The sequence below is a fragment of the Petromyzon marinus genome, chromosome 16 (genome assembly GCF_048934315.1).
Source record: "Petromyzon marinus isolate PM22_M1 ecotype Great Lakes invasive population chromosome 16, UKy_Petmar_22M1.pri1.0, whole genome shotgun sequence".
In the NCBI taxonomy this organism is placed as follows: Eukaryota; Metazoa; Chordata; class Hyperoartia; order Petromyzontiformes; family Petromyzontidae; genus Petromyzon; species Petromyzon marinus.
This window is the reverse complement of record NC_133682.1, coordinates 13,996,512-14,014,262: the sequence shown is the minus strand read 5'-3', so window position 1 is coordinate 14,014,262 and position 17,751 is coordinate 13,996,512. Positions and strand designations below refer to the sequence as shown.

The 17,751-nt window shown below is 44.8% G+C and overlaps 1 protein-coding gene across 2 annotated transcripts in view; it reads left to right on the top strand.

The window, feature by feature from the left end:
* TDO2 (tryptophan 2,3-dioxygenase) overlaps positions 1–17,751 on the top strand; it is a 114,783-nt gene that overhangs the window by 26,751 nt on the left and 70,281 nt on the right. For both annotated transcript variants that reach the window (XM_032955141.2, XM_076067524.1), the window contains exons 4-5: positions 78–148; positions 13,939–14,066. In XM_032955141.2, the coding sequence (XP_032811032.1) occupies positions 78–148; positions 13,939–14,066 (199 nt within the window). The remainder of the gene's footprint in view (positions 1–77; positions 149–13,938; positions 14,067–17,751) is intronic.

Here is a 17,751-nt window from a genome sequence, read left to right as displayed (position 1 = left end):
TATACAATTCCATGCATGGTACTTTTGTGATAAATGAGAACAAAGATAACGTATTGTTTGCGCTTCATGTGTTGCAGCCTATGAACTGTGGTTCAAGCAAATCCTCTGGGAGCTGGATTCTATTCGACAGATATTTTATCACAGACAAGTAAGCTCTAAAACTTTACACCATGTCACACGTTCCCTGAACCAACACAATTTAAATCCCATGGTGAGTGAAGCTCTCGTTAACACCTGATGACGCTGGATGTAATCTCCAGCAATGTTGCATAAAAAAAAAATTGTCAAAACATTTCCTTTCTTTTCCAGCACTCCTCCAGTTCTGCTGGCGAACTGACAGCCTGATTTTATTTGGCTTTGTTGGGTGGTGGAGGGCTATAGTTAAACAGTTGGCATTATAGCTACACGAATATGACTCACAAAACACTCACAATGAATCATTTATATCCTAATTCATGCTTCATTGGATTTTCCGCTTTGTATGTTTTTTTGGTAAACAACATCTACAATACCAACAAAAGAAGGTGATCACCTGGGTGGGATGTGTTTCATTTCATTTTTGTGAAGATGTGACTGTAACCCTTAGCCTTGTAGCTGCAGGAAAATTATCAGCCTGCTGATGCTCGGCACATCTCTGTAATCCTCAATAATAAGAGCTAAGATTATGTTGATGTTCTTACTGCTAGGGCTATTAATATAAAACTCAGCCTAGCTTCATTGATACCTCTGTAATGGGATTTACATCATGCTAGAAATTACAAGAATGGAGGCATTTATTCGTAACCACATTTACATGCATGGGTTTCTCCCCGGGTTTTCTCGTTTCCTCCCATAGCTAATAAAACACACACACATAATGTCACCGATATTGGCCAATTATATGTCAATGCTGACAAATTACTCGCAAATTATTTAATTTAGATTTCTCATAGCAACGTGTGATACACTTGGCAGAATCATCCTGAAGAAGAATATTGAGACTCAGTGAAGCTTCCATGGACAATTAAGCATAATAACAGTAATAGTGCAGAATATGTATCTTATCACCCGTTGCTATTTTATTATAATTGTGTTTTCAACATCCAAGGCACTAGGCACTTACACCCCATCTCAGAACTCTGTATAGACAGGAAGGTTCCATCATGAGGAACATTGCCACATGATGACATCCTACAGCTGTTTCCGATATCTCTGTAGAAGCTTTGATACTAATTTCACAGGGGGAGATGAGTCATTCACTTTGTACCTGACGAGCAACATGCTGAGTGAGTACAGACATATGGGCATTCGTTTGTCATGTATGTATGTTGAACTTTTTTCACACCGTACGTAGCCAACCTGTACCACCTAGCCAACTGCAATGATAGTACAATAAAAACAATCCCAACATTGGCCTTTCGGCGAAGATCCACTTAAAGACCCCTTTCTTTTATAAGGAAACAACAAGAAACGTAGGTATAGAGAATATCCGAGACATAGCATTGTAGTTGCTTATGTAAACCCACTGTTCATGTTGAAAGTGGGCCGTTCTCAGCCCGACACAGGATGTGTAAACCGCTACTGAGGGAAAACGATGACACTTCTCGTTGTTTTTACAAGCAGTTGTGGGACACAGTGCACTGGCAGTGACTTCGAGCCAAACTAAGCCCTCATTCTCACTGGAAAGGAAGCACTAATTGGTAGGCAGACTGACCATAGACTTAAGTACACACCTAGCACTATGAAGCAAGTGACCCACCTCTGACAGCAGGGCCTTTTGTTTTCTAAACAATAAAACTATAATTGGCATCCACTGGGAATGCTGGCTCTTACTTGTAGGGCCACTGTGTATTGCTGTTGAAGCCCAATGCATAACGTTGTGCTTGAGTGAAGCTGCAAGCCAATTACTGATGCAGGATAACTTACATACCACACATTCTTGCCAACGCTGCTTTCATCAGTGGAGTACTTTGTGTTTCAGTCACCACTTCTTCGGTGCTTATCTGGCATTTGCTGCAATGCTCGATGGATGACTGGCATCTTACTGCAGCTCTAGACGAATGGCTGGCATTTCACGGCAGTTTTAGATGCATGGCAGGTATCTGACTGCAGTGCTAGATGGATGGCTGGCATCTTTCTGCTGTGCTAGATGGATGGCCAGCATCTGACTGCAGTGCTAGACGGATGGATGGAATTTGACTGTAGTGCTAGATGGATGATTGGTATCTGACTGCATTGCTATTCGGATGGCTGGCATTCACTGCAGCGCTAGAGGGATCGCGACCACAACGTCTGGATTCCTTTCTGAGTAATGGTTATTTATTAAATACGGTCTATGAGTAGATTACTTGTCAGTTGTTTAACTATTAGCGAATCTGCTAAATATAGCTCTCGAAATGTACCCAACCCAACACATCCTTTAAATAATAATAGTAATAATAATTTAGATTAAGAATGTGTTTGTTTCAGCTCACAGGGCATATTCCTGTAATTATAACATCTTAGTCATAATTGATATCTAGAGTCACTGACGTGTAGGGCTTTAACTACGAACGTATTCTTAATTGAGAGGGAAATGATTGTGTTCACCAAACCCTTGTTTATTAACCTTGTGGGCTTGCATATTTTTTGAAGCATGTCATTGGTGTGATCCATATTTTCTTTCGGGAATTGCATACACGTGCCTGTATATTTAATTAAACAAGGCTTTCTCCACCTCTGCACATTTAACAAAATGTCTAAACGTGTATAAACACTCGCTAATCGGCTGAAAACATATTAAAATACAGAGGACTCTACAGCTTGGGAAATCATTGGTAGCGCCGGCTCACCGGCTGGCTGCTCGCCTTCGAGCTCGTCTGTCGTTGCTCACCGATTGTGAGAGGTCCGATTTACATGAATGGTGACGACACTCCTATTTAACACTAAACAATAATGCAGCAGGAGAATATCAGAAGTGGGGAGTCAAAGGCATAAACCATCATCACACGAACTCATCCTGGCAACGGCTTTTGGCTGGCCATCGAACAAAGACAGTTTCAGTATTTCAGTTTCAGTTTATTTATTTTGGTATAGCCCTGTGAGCCATTCGGCTCTTGAATCGGGTGCAACCACGACAAACAAAAAAACAAAAAACACGAACAAGAAAACATCTTAAAGTGACTTTGTGACTGTGCAAACAGAAAATCCATGGAAAAAAACCAGCAAAAATATTCCTGAAAAAAGCACTGTACACCAACGCTGTGTGCAAAAAATCCCAGTGGGTTGCAAGTCAAACAACAACAACCACAAGAAAACTTAGATTAAGGCCATCAGTCTAACTCCGTACTACAACAAAACAAACATGTCCAAACTAAAAAACTTTTCAAAATCACCAAAAAATAAAGCCATATTTACAACGTAACAGTGATCATTGGGACTGTGACCGAATCAGAATCAGAAAGGGTTTTATTCGCCATGAAAGTTCACACAGACAAGGAATTTACTTTGGCAGGAAGGTGCATGCATTCAACATAATCTTATATCTTAAATAAGTGGTATACAAGTCTAACTATACTAAAGGTACAAAGTCTAACTAACACTAAGGGGCTCAAGTATGTAAAATTTTCAATAAATATTGAATATAAAGTATCTATAAGATACAATCTAAAAATAAAAAAAATACAAATAGGGTAACATAGTGTAAATATGGCAAGGTGTCATTTCGTAGATAAAATGTTAAAGTCAGTGTAAGCCCTTGGCCTTGTTGAAGAGGCCAGCAGTGGCTGGGAAGAAACTGTTTTTGTGGCGTGAGGTTTTGTTCCTGATGGACCGCAGCCTTCTGCCGGAGGGGAGTAGCTGGAACAGAGAGTGTCCAGGGTGGGAGGAATCGGCCATAATCTTCCTCGCTCGCCTCATGGTCCTCGAGGTGTGCAGGTCCTCGAGGGTTGGTAGATTGCAAGAAATCACCTTCTCAGCAGTGTGGATGATATGCTGCAGTCTGCTCTTGTCCTTGGCAGTGGCAGCAGCGTACCAGATGGTTATGAAGGAGGTGAGGATGGATTCAATGATTGCTGTATAGAAGTGCACCATCATTGTCTTTGGCAGGTTGAATTTCTTCAGCTGCCGTAGGAAGTACATCCTCTGTTGAGCTCTCTTGGTTAGGGAGCTGATGTTCAGTTCCCACTTGAGGTCCCGGGAGAGAATAGTGCCCAGGAAGCGGAAGGACTCTACAGTTTTGACTGGGGAGTTGCACAGGGTGATGGGGGTGAGTGGGGCTGTATTCTTCCTGAAGTCCACAACCATCTCAACTGTCTTTGGAGCATTAGCTCTAAGTTGTTCTGGCTACACCAGGTCACCAGGTTGTCAGCTTCCCACCTATAGTCAGACTCATCCCCACCAGAGATCAGCCCAATGAGGGTGGCGTCGTCCGCAAATTTCAAGAGTATGACGGACAGAAAATTGGATGTGCAGCTGTTGGTGTACAGGGAGAAAAGCAGTGGGGAAAGGACGCAGTCACTGCATCACGCGCGCTTTCAGATGCGCTTTCGTGGCTGTCTGGAAAGCGCTTCCTTCTGATATCATGAAGCCACTGGAGCTATGAACTTTTAAATCATCTAGGTTGAAAACTAATTTCTTCAGAACTGTTTTTTGTGTGTTAGTTCGTTGTCCTTCCTCCGCACATCCGATAAGCACTGTTGGCTACGTACGGTGCGAAAGAAGTTCAACATACATACGTGCAGGCTACAACACCCATTGTATACCTTGTTGGTATTATACTCGCTCACAGCACCTTCCTCAGCAGCTTATGAGGGAAAATAGGAGACATTTATTTGTCTTTGCATGCACATTATTTTCTGGCGCATGAAAGAAAATAATATTTGTTAAAATAATGTTAAGGCAAAACCGCAGCCCTGCAATTGCTTGCTCATGCCACTACTGATGGAAGGGTCTCAACGATAGGGAGCTCATGAGGGCCTATCTAGAGGGGAGTTGGCCTACTCTTCCACACTAGGCACGTTTCATAATATAGAAGTTTGTTTCAAAATGTAATAGATCAGAAGCATCACAACATGTTGAATGTAATCGACCCTTGAGCTAACAATTATATTGAGAAAATCTGTATCTGTAGATAAGACATACTGCATTATACCCTTGCACATTCAGAGGTACAAGCAGTTATTCATCAGATCAAAATGACAAATACTGCTGTGGCGTTCCACTGGGGTTCAAATACATTGCTCTGCATTGACTTCCCGGAAATGTGACTCCATGTGTGATCATTTTAGCTGGCATCTGTTGCACACTCGAATTGAAGGACGTTGGCAGGTGCTCCAAATCGAGGGCAAACACATTTTTTCTGGTCAATCTGCAAAATGCAACAGCACGTGTGTCACACGCAGCAATCCTCAACCGAGTCGCCACTAACCACGTGACTGGTGTACAAGTCCGGTTAATCAATTACCCTGCCAGCCACCCACAGGCCCAATTCAGTTATCACATGCTGGTGTACACACGTGCATTGATGTACCGCACAGCACATAAGGACTTTCACAAAACCACACTTTACTCCCTTGCTGCACGGGGAAATAATTAAAAGAGTGGTCCATTCCTAATGTGCCACACATCTATGTCTTGTTATTAAGTCATTTTCATGACCTAGTACATCTGCCCCTTTTTCTCTATAGCTTATGTGAGTCAATTATTATTATTATCATCAACATAATTTTCATGAGAGAACGCAGAGGCCTCTTTGTCAGTGGTCTTTGCCAACTATTCCATGAATGGAACACTTAGAATATAATAGATAACACAACAACAGAAGATCGTGTAATCATTTTCTAATTGTATGTTGGTTTACACAAAAATTCACGGGACACATTAACCTCTCTGTCCCCTGCAGTGTATGCCCTTTTTATGCTTGTAAAAATAATCACAACACTGATTGACCTGAATGATCTGTGTCAGTTGCTAGGCGTGACATCCGCATTGCACTCAGGCTTAGTGTTGCTTGATGTGTATTTATCGGACAGCCTTCGCATTCTTCAGAGCAGTTGAAAAACATGAGCGGCACGGCTACGTTCATCCACAGTCGCCTTCATTTAATTCTTGCTTAGATGAGAATATAATAAAAGTCAAAGCGATTTGCTGCTCATCTCCTGTTAACAGCTCTGAGTCATATTCTTAGTTTTTTCGGTAAAGTCACGTTGAAGGGAAACAACAAAATAATAAAATATATATAAACAATAAAAAATTATCACGACGTTTCGACCATAACTCAAACCAACACACCTGAAGACGGCCGTTTGAGTTATGGTCGAAACGTCGTGAGAATGTTTTATTGTTTTATATATATTTTATTATTTTGTTGTTTCCCTTCAACGTGACTTTACCGACAAAACTAAGAATATGAATTACTGCAGTCACGAAAGCCTTAAATCAAAAGCTCTGAGTCAGTCGGAAAAATTCCACATCCCGATGACAAGGGAAAGTCCGCACAAAATGGTACTTATTTTATAGACCCTGAAGTGGTGGTGATGAGCTAAGTCAACCTTCAACTAGGATCTAACACACACACACACTATTTCAATTGCGAGCATCTTGCTCTTCTGCTGAGCCACTGGCATTGGGATCACGAGAGCAGAAAACGTGTCAGTGCACGAAGGATGCAAGCATCTCGTAAATACAACAGTGTATGGTTTAGAGCAGAATGTCTATGAACTGGCTGCGTTTGCACATTCTTTCGTAACTTTTATGATTGTATACACACAGATGCAAAACAATTCACTTTGGAATTACGTAGCGTATGCATGCGTAGTGATTTGAGTACATTCCGTATCAAAGTAAAAAAAGCAAAAATAGTATCAAACTCCCCTTATTTTGGAAAAAAAAAAGTAACGAACATACCATCCTCACCGCTGTCCGTTGATCTCATTCATTGGCGGCTACGTCAAACATAATATAATACACATTGGGGAAGTGTTTGTAATTGGCAAGTTATGTTTTTCGTAATATTATAAAGCACCAAAGTGGTCAACAATTGCAGCGCTGCACCTTCATCTTTTCTTTTAACAAGTATAACATTATGTAATGCATCAAATACATGTAAAATACACTCAACTTCTTAACGCCAGACTTTCGCGACTAATATTATCAATAATATAGGTTTTGTTTGGGTTAGATCGTATAAATATAAATGTGTAGCGAGTTCAACTGAGTCGCAGACATAGACTTGGAGGCAACACATTTATTCAACTCCAACACACGCAGTAGCTTTCCCTTTAACAGAATAACAACCTATGTTGGTGACCACCAGGCTAACCCCACTAATTACAACATAACTGCTACTACGGACCGGGACCAACAGCTTGGGTCCATATTCTTGGTTCTTTCGGTAAAGTCACGTTGAAGGGAAACAATAAAATAATAAAATATATATGAAACAATAAAATTATCATGGCGTTTCGACTGCAACACAAGCAGTCATCATCAGGTGACTGCTTGTGTTGCAGTCGAAACTTCATGAGAATTGTATTGTTTTATATATATTTTATTATTTTATTGTTTCCCTTCAATGTGACTTTACCGAAAGAACCAAGAATATGAATCACTGCAGTCATGAAAGCTTTAAATCAAAATTGAGCTTGGGTCCATGTTCACGTGTTGGAGACTCGTTGAACAGAGAACGTAGACGAAGGTTTCTTCCAGGATGAACAACAACCCTAGTCCCTCTCGGGACCCGGTTGATATTCTCTGCAGCGTGGCTAGCTCCGCCTTTGGCCATGACCACCTTTCAGAATCCTCGGGAAGGATCTGGGTCCCAATCACGTGACCACCCCTAGCGCCCTCTGGGGGCCCCTTTGTAGACTTAACTTGTCACATGTCCTCCCGGGTCAACCAGAGTGCCATGGCCTTGAGTAACCTCATCCTTCGGCCGGCTCTCACACACCCTGTCCTGTAGGGTTGGCACTGCACGCAAAGCGTGGTGCCATCTAGCGCTATCAATGAGCGCTCACTGTAGTATCCGCGATGTCGTTACACTGCATGCCATGCATCTCTAGGGCCGGCACTGCACGTTGACATCCTGCGATGTCACTACAAATGTGTTGTTAAACCTGCCACCACCCAACACAGCCAATTAGTTAGGTTTGTCACGTAAACATTTGGATGTTTTGTAAACATTGGCATGTTTTGTTTACTTGACACACCTTACTAATTGGCCATGTTGGGTGGTGGCGGGTTTAACGATACATTTATATTTACACGATCTCACCCAAAAAAACGCTCTATTATGCATAAACACAACAGTTGGCTACGGAGGGTGTGAAAGGAGCTCCACACATGTACATACGTACAAATGTGCTTTCACCATACTCTGGAGGCAAGGTTGTCAGAACTACCGGTCAAAACTAGGCATTGGCCTGGTAATCCAGTATGAGTTGTGCGGTCACATAATCTATCCAAACCCAAATCAGTCCCAATGAGTGTGGGGCACCCCAAGGTCCGGCGAATTGCCAGATCTGTCGTGCACCGAATGTGCGGCATGAAAATCTGCCCTGACACAAGTGTGCTCCTTATGGGAAGATTAAAAAAAACACAACTCTTGCCTTTTTTGAGATCGCTCCAACCCTGTCTTATGCTAATGAGCATTCCTCACCTCTGAAGGGTTACTGGTGATGTATGAAGCACTGGTTTGGCTGAGTTTGTTACGTGTGTGTATGTTTATGTACGTAGTCATCCGTGCTCATCGGAGTTTGGTTAACTCCCAGTGGCACATCCAAGGGGGGGGGGTGATCTACGCCCCCCTTTAAACCCCCTCTTTTGGTAACTAGAAATAATCTTGGGCCCTATTTTAAAAGCTTGAAATTTTGGGACTGCTCCCCCCAATTTGGAAGTTTCTAGAGCTGCCTCTTGAGTACTCTTGCCACATCTGGTTTGGCTCTTGTAGTTCCTACCTTACTGCTTAATAGAACACTATATTGTTTGCCCGTCCTAGGATGGAAGCTGTAATATTTACGAAATAATTGTGTAAATTTAATGGCAGTGAATCTTACACAAAAGTATGTCATCAAACACCTCACTGCATTTAAATGTAGCACTGTATTAATGGCAGGGAATCTGGCACAGAACGCAGTCATAAAACACTTCACTGCAGTTCACTGTAGAACTGTATAAATGGTATTGATTCTTGCATAAAACACTTCACTTCATGTCACTGTAGCACTGTATATAACTGACCTTCAATTCGTTCAAATTCACTGCTCTGATACTTTATTCTCTTCTGCTTTCGGTTGCTGGGGTTGAAATAAATTGGAATTCGATACAATATCTAGAAAATCACCGAGAAATGTCTATTTTACTATCATGTAGAAGCATAAATTAGACTCACCTTCTGTCTCAAGTGCTGAAGAAATCAATAAAGACACAAAATCCACTTTGTTGCTGCTTATAATTATTTATTAGATTCACATTAAATAAATAAAAAACCCGTCAAACTTAAAGCGAATATGCGAAAAAAAATGTCTTTCCGCTCGACCTTCTTCTGCGTGAGTGTAAAAATCCACCCCCTCATGAATATTAATGACGGGGGTGGGGGTGCGGCATGTTGAGTGATGTCACGCTCGTTACCTGCTCTTACAGATTAACTCTAACATCAACAACCACCTGCTGCGCTTTAGCTGCCTGGTGCTCCGCTCATTGTTGTGATCATCACTCCTCTGCCCTGAATTGATGTTGAAGGGTGACTGCCTCCAACTGCTCAGTAGCTTGCTTCATGAACCTCCTCCATAGAGGCCAATATTGACACTGCTGGTACTCGTCATCATCAAGTTAAATCAGCACTATGTCCATCTGTACCACATCAGTGAATCTTTTCTCTAGCCTGTGCCATGTATATTTATCCCCCTCTGTCCATCCAAACAGAAGCTGCTTGGGCATGCGGACTAGATGACCCAGCCAACACAGTTTCGCTTGCTGGAGGATCTCACTGATGTAACTGTGTCCATATCTTTCAAGGATATGTGAGCTCCTTACTCAATTTAGTCTTGTTAAACCTAGGATGGATCCACGTTTCACAAGAGTAGAGAAGGGATGGCATAAATGTGGCCGAGAAGATCCGGATCGGTGTATGGAGCAATAGTCCAGGTAGCTTCCACACAGATGTATCCAGCTGATGAAAATATAATTCCACTCAGCTGATTCGGAGTAAGACCTCGACTGACAAACCGGAGCTGATCTTAAGCACACTGACCAGTTATGGAAACTTCTCCACTCTCCACAACATCCCCATCACTCATGGCTAATGGAAGGGGGAAAGTCGTTGATGACAAACTACCAAGTTAGGTGCTTTGTTTTTTAGGAGGCTGGTAAGGCCCCATCTCTCAGTGGCATGCTCCACGTTCAGCAGTAGCACCTCCAACTTGTTTTCAGAGTGAGCAGCAATTACCAGATCATAAGCATACATAACATGGTTGACCAATAGGGAGCCCTTAGATTAATGGGGGTGAGAAATCACGCACAAACGTTGGAAGGCAATTAGAACTGGCGCCAACAATTGCCGAAGCTTGACCGCATGTGGGCATCAACTAATTATATTCGAAAAGACAAAGATTCCCCATATAGCTTTAAGATACTCTTCGGGGCAAGTGCTATTAATAAGAACTTATGAAGGCCGGCACGGTACATACAGGGGTGGGGACCCAGCACAATGTGCGACCGCCTTTGTCTCCCTGGTGGCAATGTTTACACATCACAACAGGTACTCATTTGAGGATGAGTTGACCTAGCGGAGGCCCAGGTGCAGTAGAGATTGTCGTCACTGGTGTTGGCCGTGAGCTGGAATCAAACCCGGGAGGCCGGGTTCGTAGCACAACGTGCTAACCACCCATTGTATCACCGCTCCCCACCAAAGTGCACATGGCCTGGCACAGGCGCCGTGGTTACGTCACTGTCGCTTGTTGGCGAATGCAGGTATTGCTATTGGTATTATTGGCTGAGCGTGCCACTCGGCATTAGCCTTGAAAGCCAGTCTTCTAGTCGCGATGCCAAATAATCCATCCGACTTAAATCAGCTGCCAACGTTTTTAAGCATTGAGTGTGAGGTTCCCCAACTCCAGGTCCAGCTTACCGAGCAAATGTCCAGTTCCCTTGGTTGGATTAATCGTATGGTGTGAGAACTACCCTGGCACAGACTTCTGAAGAGAAGAGCTCTTGCCTCTTTTGAGGTCAGTTCAGCAGTGCCGCGGTGGCAAGATGTTAATTACCTCGCCAGGTATACAGGACGTCGTTGTTTCGATTCCGACCCTGACGTCTGTATATTTTGAGTTTGTATGTTCTCTCTGTGATGGCGTGAATTTGTCTCTGGGTTCTACGGTTTTTCTCTCCAAATTTAGAAATATGCATTCAGAGTATTTAGTTGCAATATTTTTCTGCACAATAAGCCACTTAATTGAGCTATTAGCTCATTGGGCCTTAACTGGTAAAATAAAAATAAAATGGATTAGTGTGATAGTTTAGTCACAATTGCGAATGCAACAACAACATGTTTAACTGCTTTACCCTTGTCAATGTAATTCCCATGATTGCTCAGGTGGATTTCAATGGTTGCTGTTTGTCTGTTTTTTGTGCATTTTAAACGATTGAGGTTACTCAGAAATGTACACACCTCAGATGATAGGAGCAGTTATATCAGTCAAATTCATCGAACAATTTTCAATACAAGTAGAGTGAAACCCAGTCATTGCTCAGAAACATAAGCAATAGTCAATCATGAAAAATAACCAGTTAATGTAGTACGTTAGTTGTCATGCAAGTGACAACAAAGAGGTGCAGTGCCCTAAGATGAACTTGCCATCTTGAAACTAGAGGACTGACAGATTCTATGTTTAAGCAGTCAGAGAAAACAAGTAAATTTCGATTCCAGATTGCAGTACAGTACTGTACATGATGGGACATTGCAAAACATGGCCCGCTCAGCCCAAAGTGTTTCTTTGCAATAAATTAGTTTCACTAATTGCAGTGTAAATAAAATACTGCAGCGAGGAAATGTATATTACCAGCAATTATAGCCCACGTTATTAGTAAATGAATTGTTCTCGAGTGGACAGAATGTCAGGTCCTGGAGGATGACACATTGGAAGGGATGGAGACACCCAGCAGCGGACAGTAATCTCTCATACCGTGTGCAAAGTTATTCACTGCACGTCAGTCATCAACATTAATATATATGTTTAGCTCTGAGAACTGGGTAGGGCAAACATATTTGAGAAATAAACTACGAATCTCATTTTAATTGTCTGTAAGGTATTTTATTCGAGTTTTCATAGTCGTGTGTTTGTGTGCATATGCATGTACATATGTGTGCTGGGTGTAGCTATGTAGGGAACAGTAGTGTACCGGTTAGCGTGCTGCGCTATGAACCCCGCGAACCCGGTGGCCTGAGTTCGATTCCCGCTTACAGCCAACACCAGTGATGAATATCTGAACCGGTCTTGGGCCTCCCCTAGATCGACTCAGCCTTAAATGAGTACCTGGTGCAGTGTGTAAACATCGCCACTGGGGAGACAAAGGCAGCCGGGCGTGGTGTTGGCTACCCATCCCCTCGTGTGCCACAATACCGGCCTTTATAGGTGTTCGCTAACAGAACTTGATCCCAACAGTATGCTCAGGCGATATGGGGGATCTTTGTCTTTGTCTTTGTTGGGTGTAGCTATGCAGTTGTTAGCAAAATGATTTAGAACCCCAGTGACCTGTGTTAGATTCATGTGGACAGAATCACCAGAACCTGATTGTGGGCCTCTTATGGACGACTGCTTGCTTAACAAATCTAGACATTGGCATTAATCTATACATTGACATGATGTCTTCTTCCTTCATAAGGTTGCTGATGCAGATGCAGAGCAACATCTACAATTTCACATTCAGGTGGTCAAGTCAGATCAACCGCGCCAGGAGAATCACTGCAATACCTTCGTTGTACAAAGCACGAGCGATGTTGGGGGGTACAGATATTTCGTGGACAACAAGCCGGAGGCCAGGTGCCCACAGAGATTGGGAGAGGGAAGGTGGATGGGCACACTGCTCCACTCACGTAGTAGGGGCAACGGTGGGGAGCGTGGTATTTTTATGGGAGGGGAAGATGAGGGAAGGGATGGGAGGGAGGGAGGGAGATGGAGAATGTACCCAACCAGAACCGCAAACTAAAATAATATAAATGCACCGAGTGAGCCGGTCGTTGTTATGAATCCTGTGGGGCAACAGCTACCTCATGCCTACCCATGGCATGATCCATTTGTGCGCCAGGTATCCACATCTACTGCCATGGTTTTTACAGATGCAGTTTAGTGTGGCCCATGAACTTTGTGGAAATTCAAACCCAGGAATCTTCTGCGTTGGGCCAGTCACAAGGTCCTGAACTCTATTCAGCTCTCCAAGCTTCATTGGGGGTTGAACACATATTGTTGAAGGTTAATTGCAAGGGTTCCAAAAGGGACTTGCGTGACTATGAGATACAAGTGTGTGAACATCACTACTGGGATGACTGAGCCGAATGCTGTCCACGTTAACCCCCTCATGTACTGTCTGGACCCCTAATACATGCTCACTAATTGCCAATATTTTCTGTGATACTGCGACGCTGGCTTGGTGTAGGGAATTATCGTTGTAAGGCACTAATGCTAGAGCACAAGGTAAACTAATCCATAATAATCCACTATTATTGTACACTATATTCCTATAATCCCATAAATAGGCATATAGGAGTATAGGGCACAATGAGGACTAAATGATGCGAAATGGATGTGACCTGACAAAATAATACCCAGAACATCATTCTGGATAGTTTTGGATGAAACGAAGCACTGCTTATAGCTCTTGTTCCTACAGTTGAAGGACTAGTTGAGAAATCTTTGCTGTTGTTGTTGTGCATGTGTGTGTTGCGTGGTGGATGCGTATATCTCCCTTGAATGTCCCTGTGTCTCGCAGATAAAGAACGAGCGGAATATGCTGAAGGTGGTGTCACGCATGCATCGCATCACCCTCATCTTCCACCTGCTCGTCGACCAGTTCTCCGTGATGGAAACCATGACTCCTCTCGACTTCTTTGACTTCAGGTAAAAACAAAATAACAAAAAAACATTCAATGCAACCTCAGTTTGAGATCCTGTTTAGCATGCCTTTGTGCTAATACTTTCATTTAATATCGAGTCATTCATGCTAATAGCATCCCAGAATGCTGTACATTAATTATATATGTGAACCAAATCTCATTATACAGCCACGACCATTTGAAAACCCTACTACTGCTGAAGTGAGTCATTTCAGAGACACTATTTAGGAGGCAACAACGTTTATTTTACACTTAGGCAACACCATTACACACGGGACTAATTCACATATTTCTCACTCTCGTTACACCCGGGACTACAATACACCTATCTCTCACACATACAGGATAACTATAATTGGGTCAGAGCAGTCAACATGCTGTCTGAACCACGACGTTGAAGACGTAGCACTTGAGTTCTACTTCACCTTCAGACAGCCCTGATATTCGATCGGAGCTTCCCTTTTATCCCTCTTGGTACGGCCTAGCTCCACCCCCGGCCGCGCCTACCTCTGGAATATTCCCGAAGGTTCCAGACCACCTTACACCTGTTCCCTCTCTTGCTCCACCCTTAACCATGCCCCCCTCATGAACTATCCAGAAGTTTCTCAGCTACTCTTCCCGTGTCCCCTCGTTCACCTTTTGCCCACATTCCTCACCCCGGCCCATCACGTTCTTAACCCGGTGCCGGGGTGACTCATCCTCATATGCCCCCCCATCTGCCAGCTGCCCCCACCACTCTGTGGCAATTACTTGCGGCGCTGGCGGAGGCTGCTATCCCCTACTCTGTCGGTAGGACTAATCTGGTTCTCTTCTGCCAGCACCCAGTATCATGCCCCTAGTGACCGACTGTATGGTACTGTACAGTGTGTTAGCCTCAGCGCCCATTTCTACGGCACTTGGCGCTACGTGCCATAGTGATCCATTTAACATCACTACATCACTCCCCCCCTTATCAAACTCAGCCGTCCCGGCTGATCGCTATATCTTGCACAGCAGGACGGACCACCGGAACACAACACAAAAAAAAGTGGAAGCCCCTAGCTCGCAAGTCAACTGGACCAACAAAAAACGTCAGCCCCTCTCGTGAGTCAATGGTAACCACAACAACTGGAAGACTTCCTGCAATCAACAGCGACATAACAATTTGAAAGACCTCCTCGCAATGAATAGCAACAACAATAGGAAGCCCCTTCCCCTCGCAAGGCAACAACAAGAACCAACAACACACAAATACATGTTTGACGCACCGTAATGACCCACACCCGGACTATGTACAATACCCGATGGCTGCTGACCCGCCGCCACCCACAAATCCAGGAAGGACCCAGTTCAACCGACAAATGCAGCCCGGCTCGTGGCTGCGGCCTCTTGCCAGGAGGTGTCCGAATAAATAGGATGACCAGGGTGGTCATTTAAACCTCAGTTTCTAAACGGATTCTCGTCGCCGGGCTCCCAGGCTGAACAAGGGCAGGTTTACCGGGGGCCCCAGGGACAACTTGAAGTTGGCCTAACGGGGAAGTGGATGTCAGCCGCTCCCTCCCCGTTGGATGGCTTTCCGACGGCGTGACGGACAGCTCCGCGGTCGTCAAGTGCTGGATCCCTGTGGGCGGAGGAACATAAATTCGCTAAGGCACAACCTCAGTAATTGCATGCCCAGGCTCGTCAGGTACATCAGACATCCGGCCTCCGGGACAGTTGGGATGAAACATCTAGACAAGGCGGAAAATACGGTTTCAGTCGCGACAGGTGCACGTACCGATGTCTGTGACCGACCTGGATCCGAACACATTGGGGCCTCTTGACCTCTATCACCTCGATCGGGCCCTGCCACGGTCTATGTAGCTTAGAAGACATGTCCAAGGGCACCTGAGGGCAATGCAGCCAAACCCTTTCCCCGACATTCCACGGCTTCCCTGACTCCCGGAGCCCCGTCAGTTTTTCGTTGGACACTTGCCATTTAGCCGAATTAAGACAGGACGCCTCCCGTGCATCAGTCAAACGTTTAAGCGTGAGGAGTATAAGTTCCGGTACAGCAGTCTTTTTAGTAAATGAGTCAATATTCAACTGGGCCTCCATGGGGGGGTCACACTCTCTCCCGTAAGTCAAAAAGAACGGGGAGAATCCGGTAGAGGCATGAGGGGCAATTCTATAGGCCGCGAGGACGCCCGGAACGTGTAAATCCCAGTCGGACTGTGCTTCGTTCACCTTCTGGCACAACATGGCCATGAGAGTCCTATTCCGTCATTCCACCATCCCATCAGTCTAGTACCCAATAGGTCGCACACATCCTTGAACAACTTGGAAGAAAAATTACGGCCTTCGTCCGAAAGGAGACGCTCCGGGGCCCCTTTGTCCCAGACATACCCATTAATGAAAAGCGTCGGTAATGGACGCAACATGATTGATCCTGCCGGGGCCATGCAACAGCCCACCGTGCCAGGTATTCTACTCCCATGAGCAGAAATGTATTTCCTCTCGGCGTGGTGGGAAACAGGCCGAGGATGTCAAGAGCGACAAGCTCGTTTATGCGCGACACCCCAATAGACTGCAGAAGTGGTCGGCCTAGCCTTGGTGGGGGTTTTCGACGCGCACACTCCACACATTTTTTGCAGGATGTTGTGGACGTCTTCAGACATCCCGGGCCAGAAGAAGTCACGCTTCAAAGAAGACAATGTGTTCTGCACACCAAGGTCCATTAGCCGCACATGGTCAGCCCTAATGACTTTTCCCTGCAGGACAGTCGGCACCACGATGCATTGGCGCTGCACTTCTACATCCAACCTCATAAACAGCCTATCCCTGATGACCACCGGGGATATATCCCCTGGGCCCCTTCTGCAGTTCGCTGTACTGACGTGGCAACGCATCTTCAAAAGGGAAGTGTCCTCCACCTGGAGGCGTCCTCACTCGTTGAGCGCAAAACCGATGGTACTGTCACGCGCGACTGTCGCTACGAGTGGTGAAACATCCACAGATGCCACCATTGCGCAAGGCACCCTATCACCTACTGGTTTACAACGCCCTGCCCCAGTCAAACACGCACACTGGTCTTTCGACGGCAACCACGACAAAGCGCCCGCAATTACAGCGGCGCAACCCCTTTCTGTAAGGTGACTGTGAAGGAGTTATCCTGCAAAACCTCTAACCAGCGCGAGAGCTGTCCCTATGGTTGATCAACTCATAGTGCATAGTGCAGAGCCGCGTGATCCATACGTACCACAAAATGTCTACCGGATAGGTACGGCCGGTGCTGCTGCACGAAGTTAATGATGGCTAGCAACTCACGACGGGTAACACAAAAACGCTGCTCTGCGGGAGACAGCACCCTGCTCCCGTACATGACCACGCTTTCTACCCCGTTTTCTACCTGCAATAACACAGTGCCTATTCCAGTGTCACTGGCATCTGTGTCCAGCACAAACGTCACAGAGAAATTGGGGTAGCGAAGAGGAGGCGCATTCATGAGACCATCTCGCAACGCAACAAAAGCGGCCTCCTCCTTCTCCCCCCACTGAAATCTCTGACCCTTAGCAGTAAGGGCATGGAGCGGCTTCACGACTGTCACAAACTTGGGCACAAAGCGGCAATAATATGACACGAACCCCACAAAACTGCGAACGTCACCCACCGACTTGGTGGTTTACCATGACACTTCTGCAGCTTAAATTTCAAATTTGCCGCCTGCATTT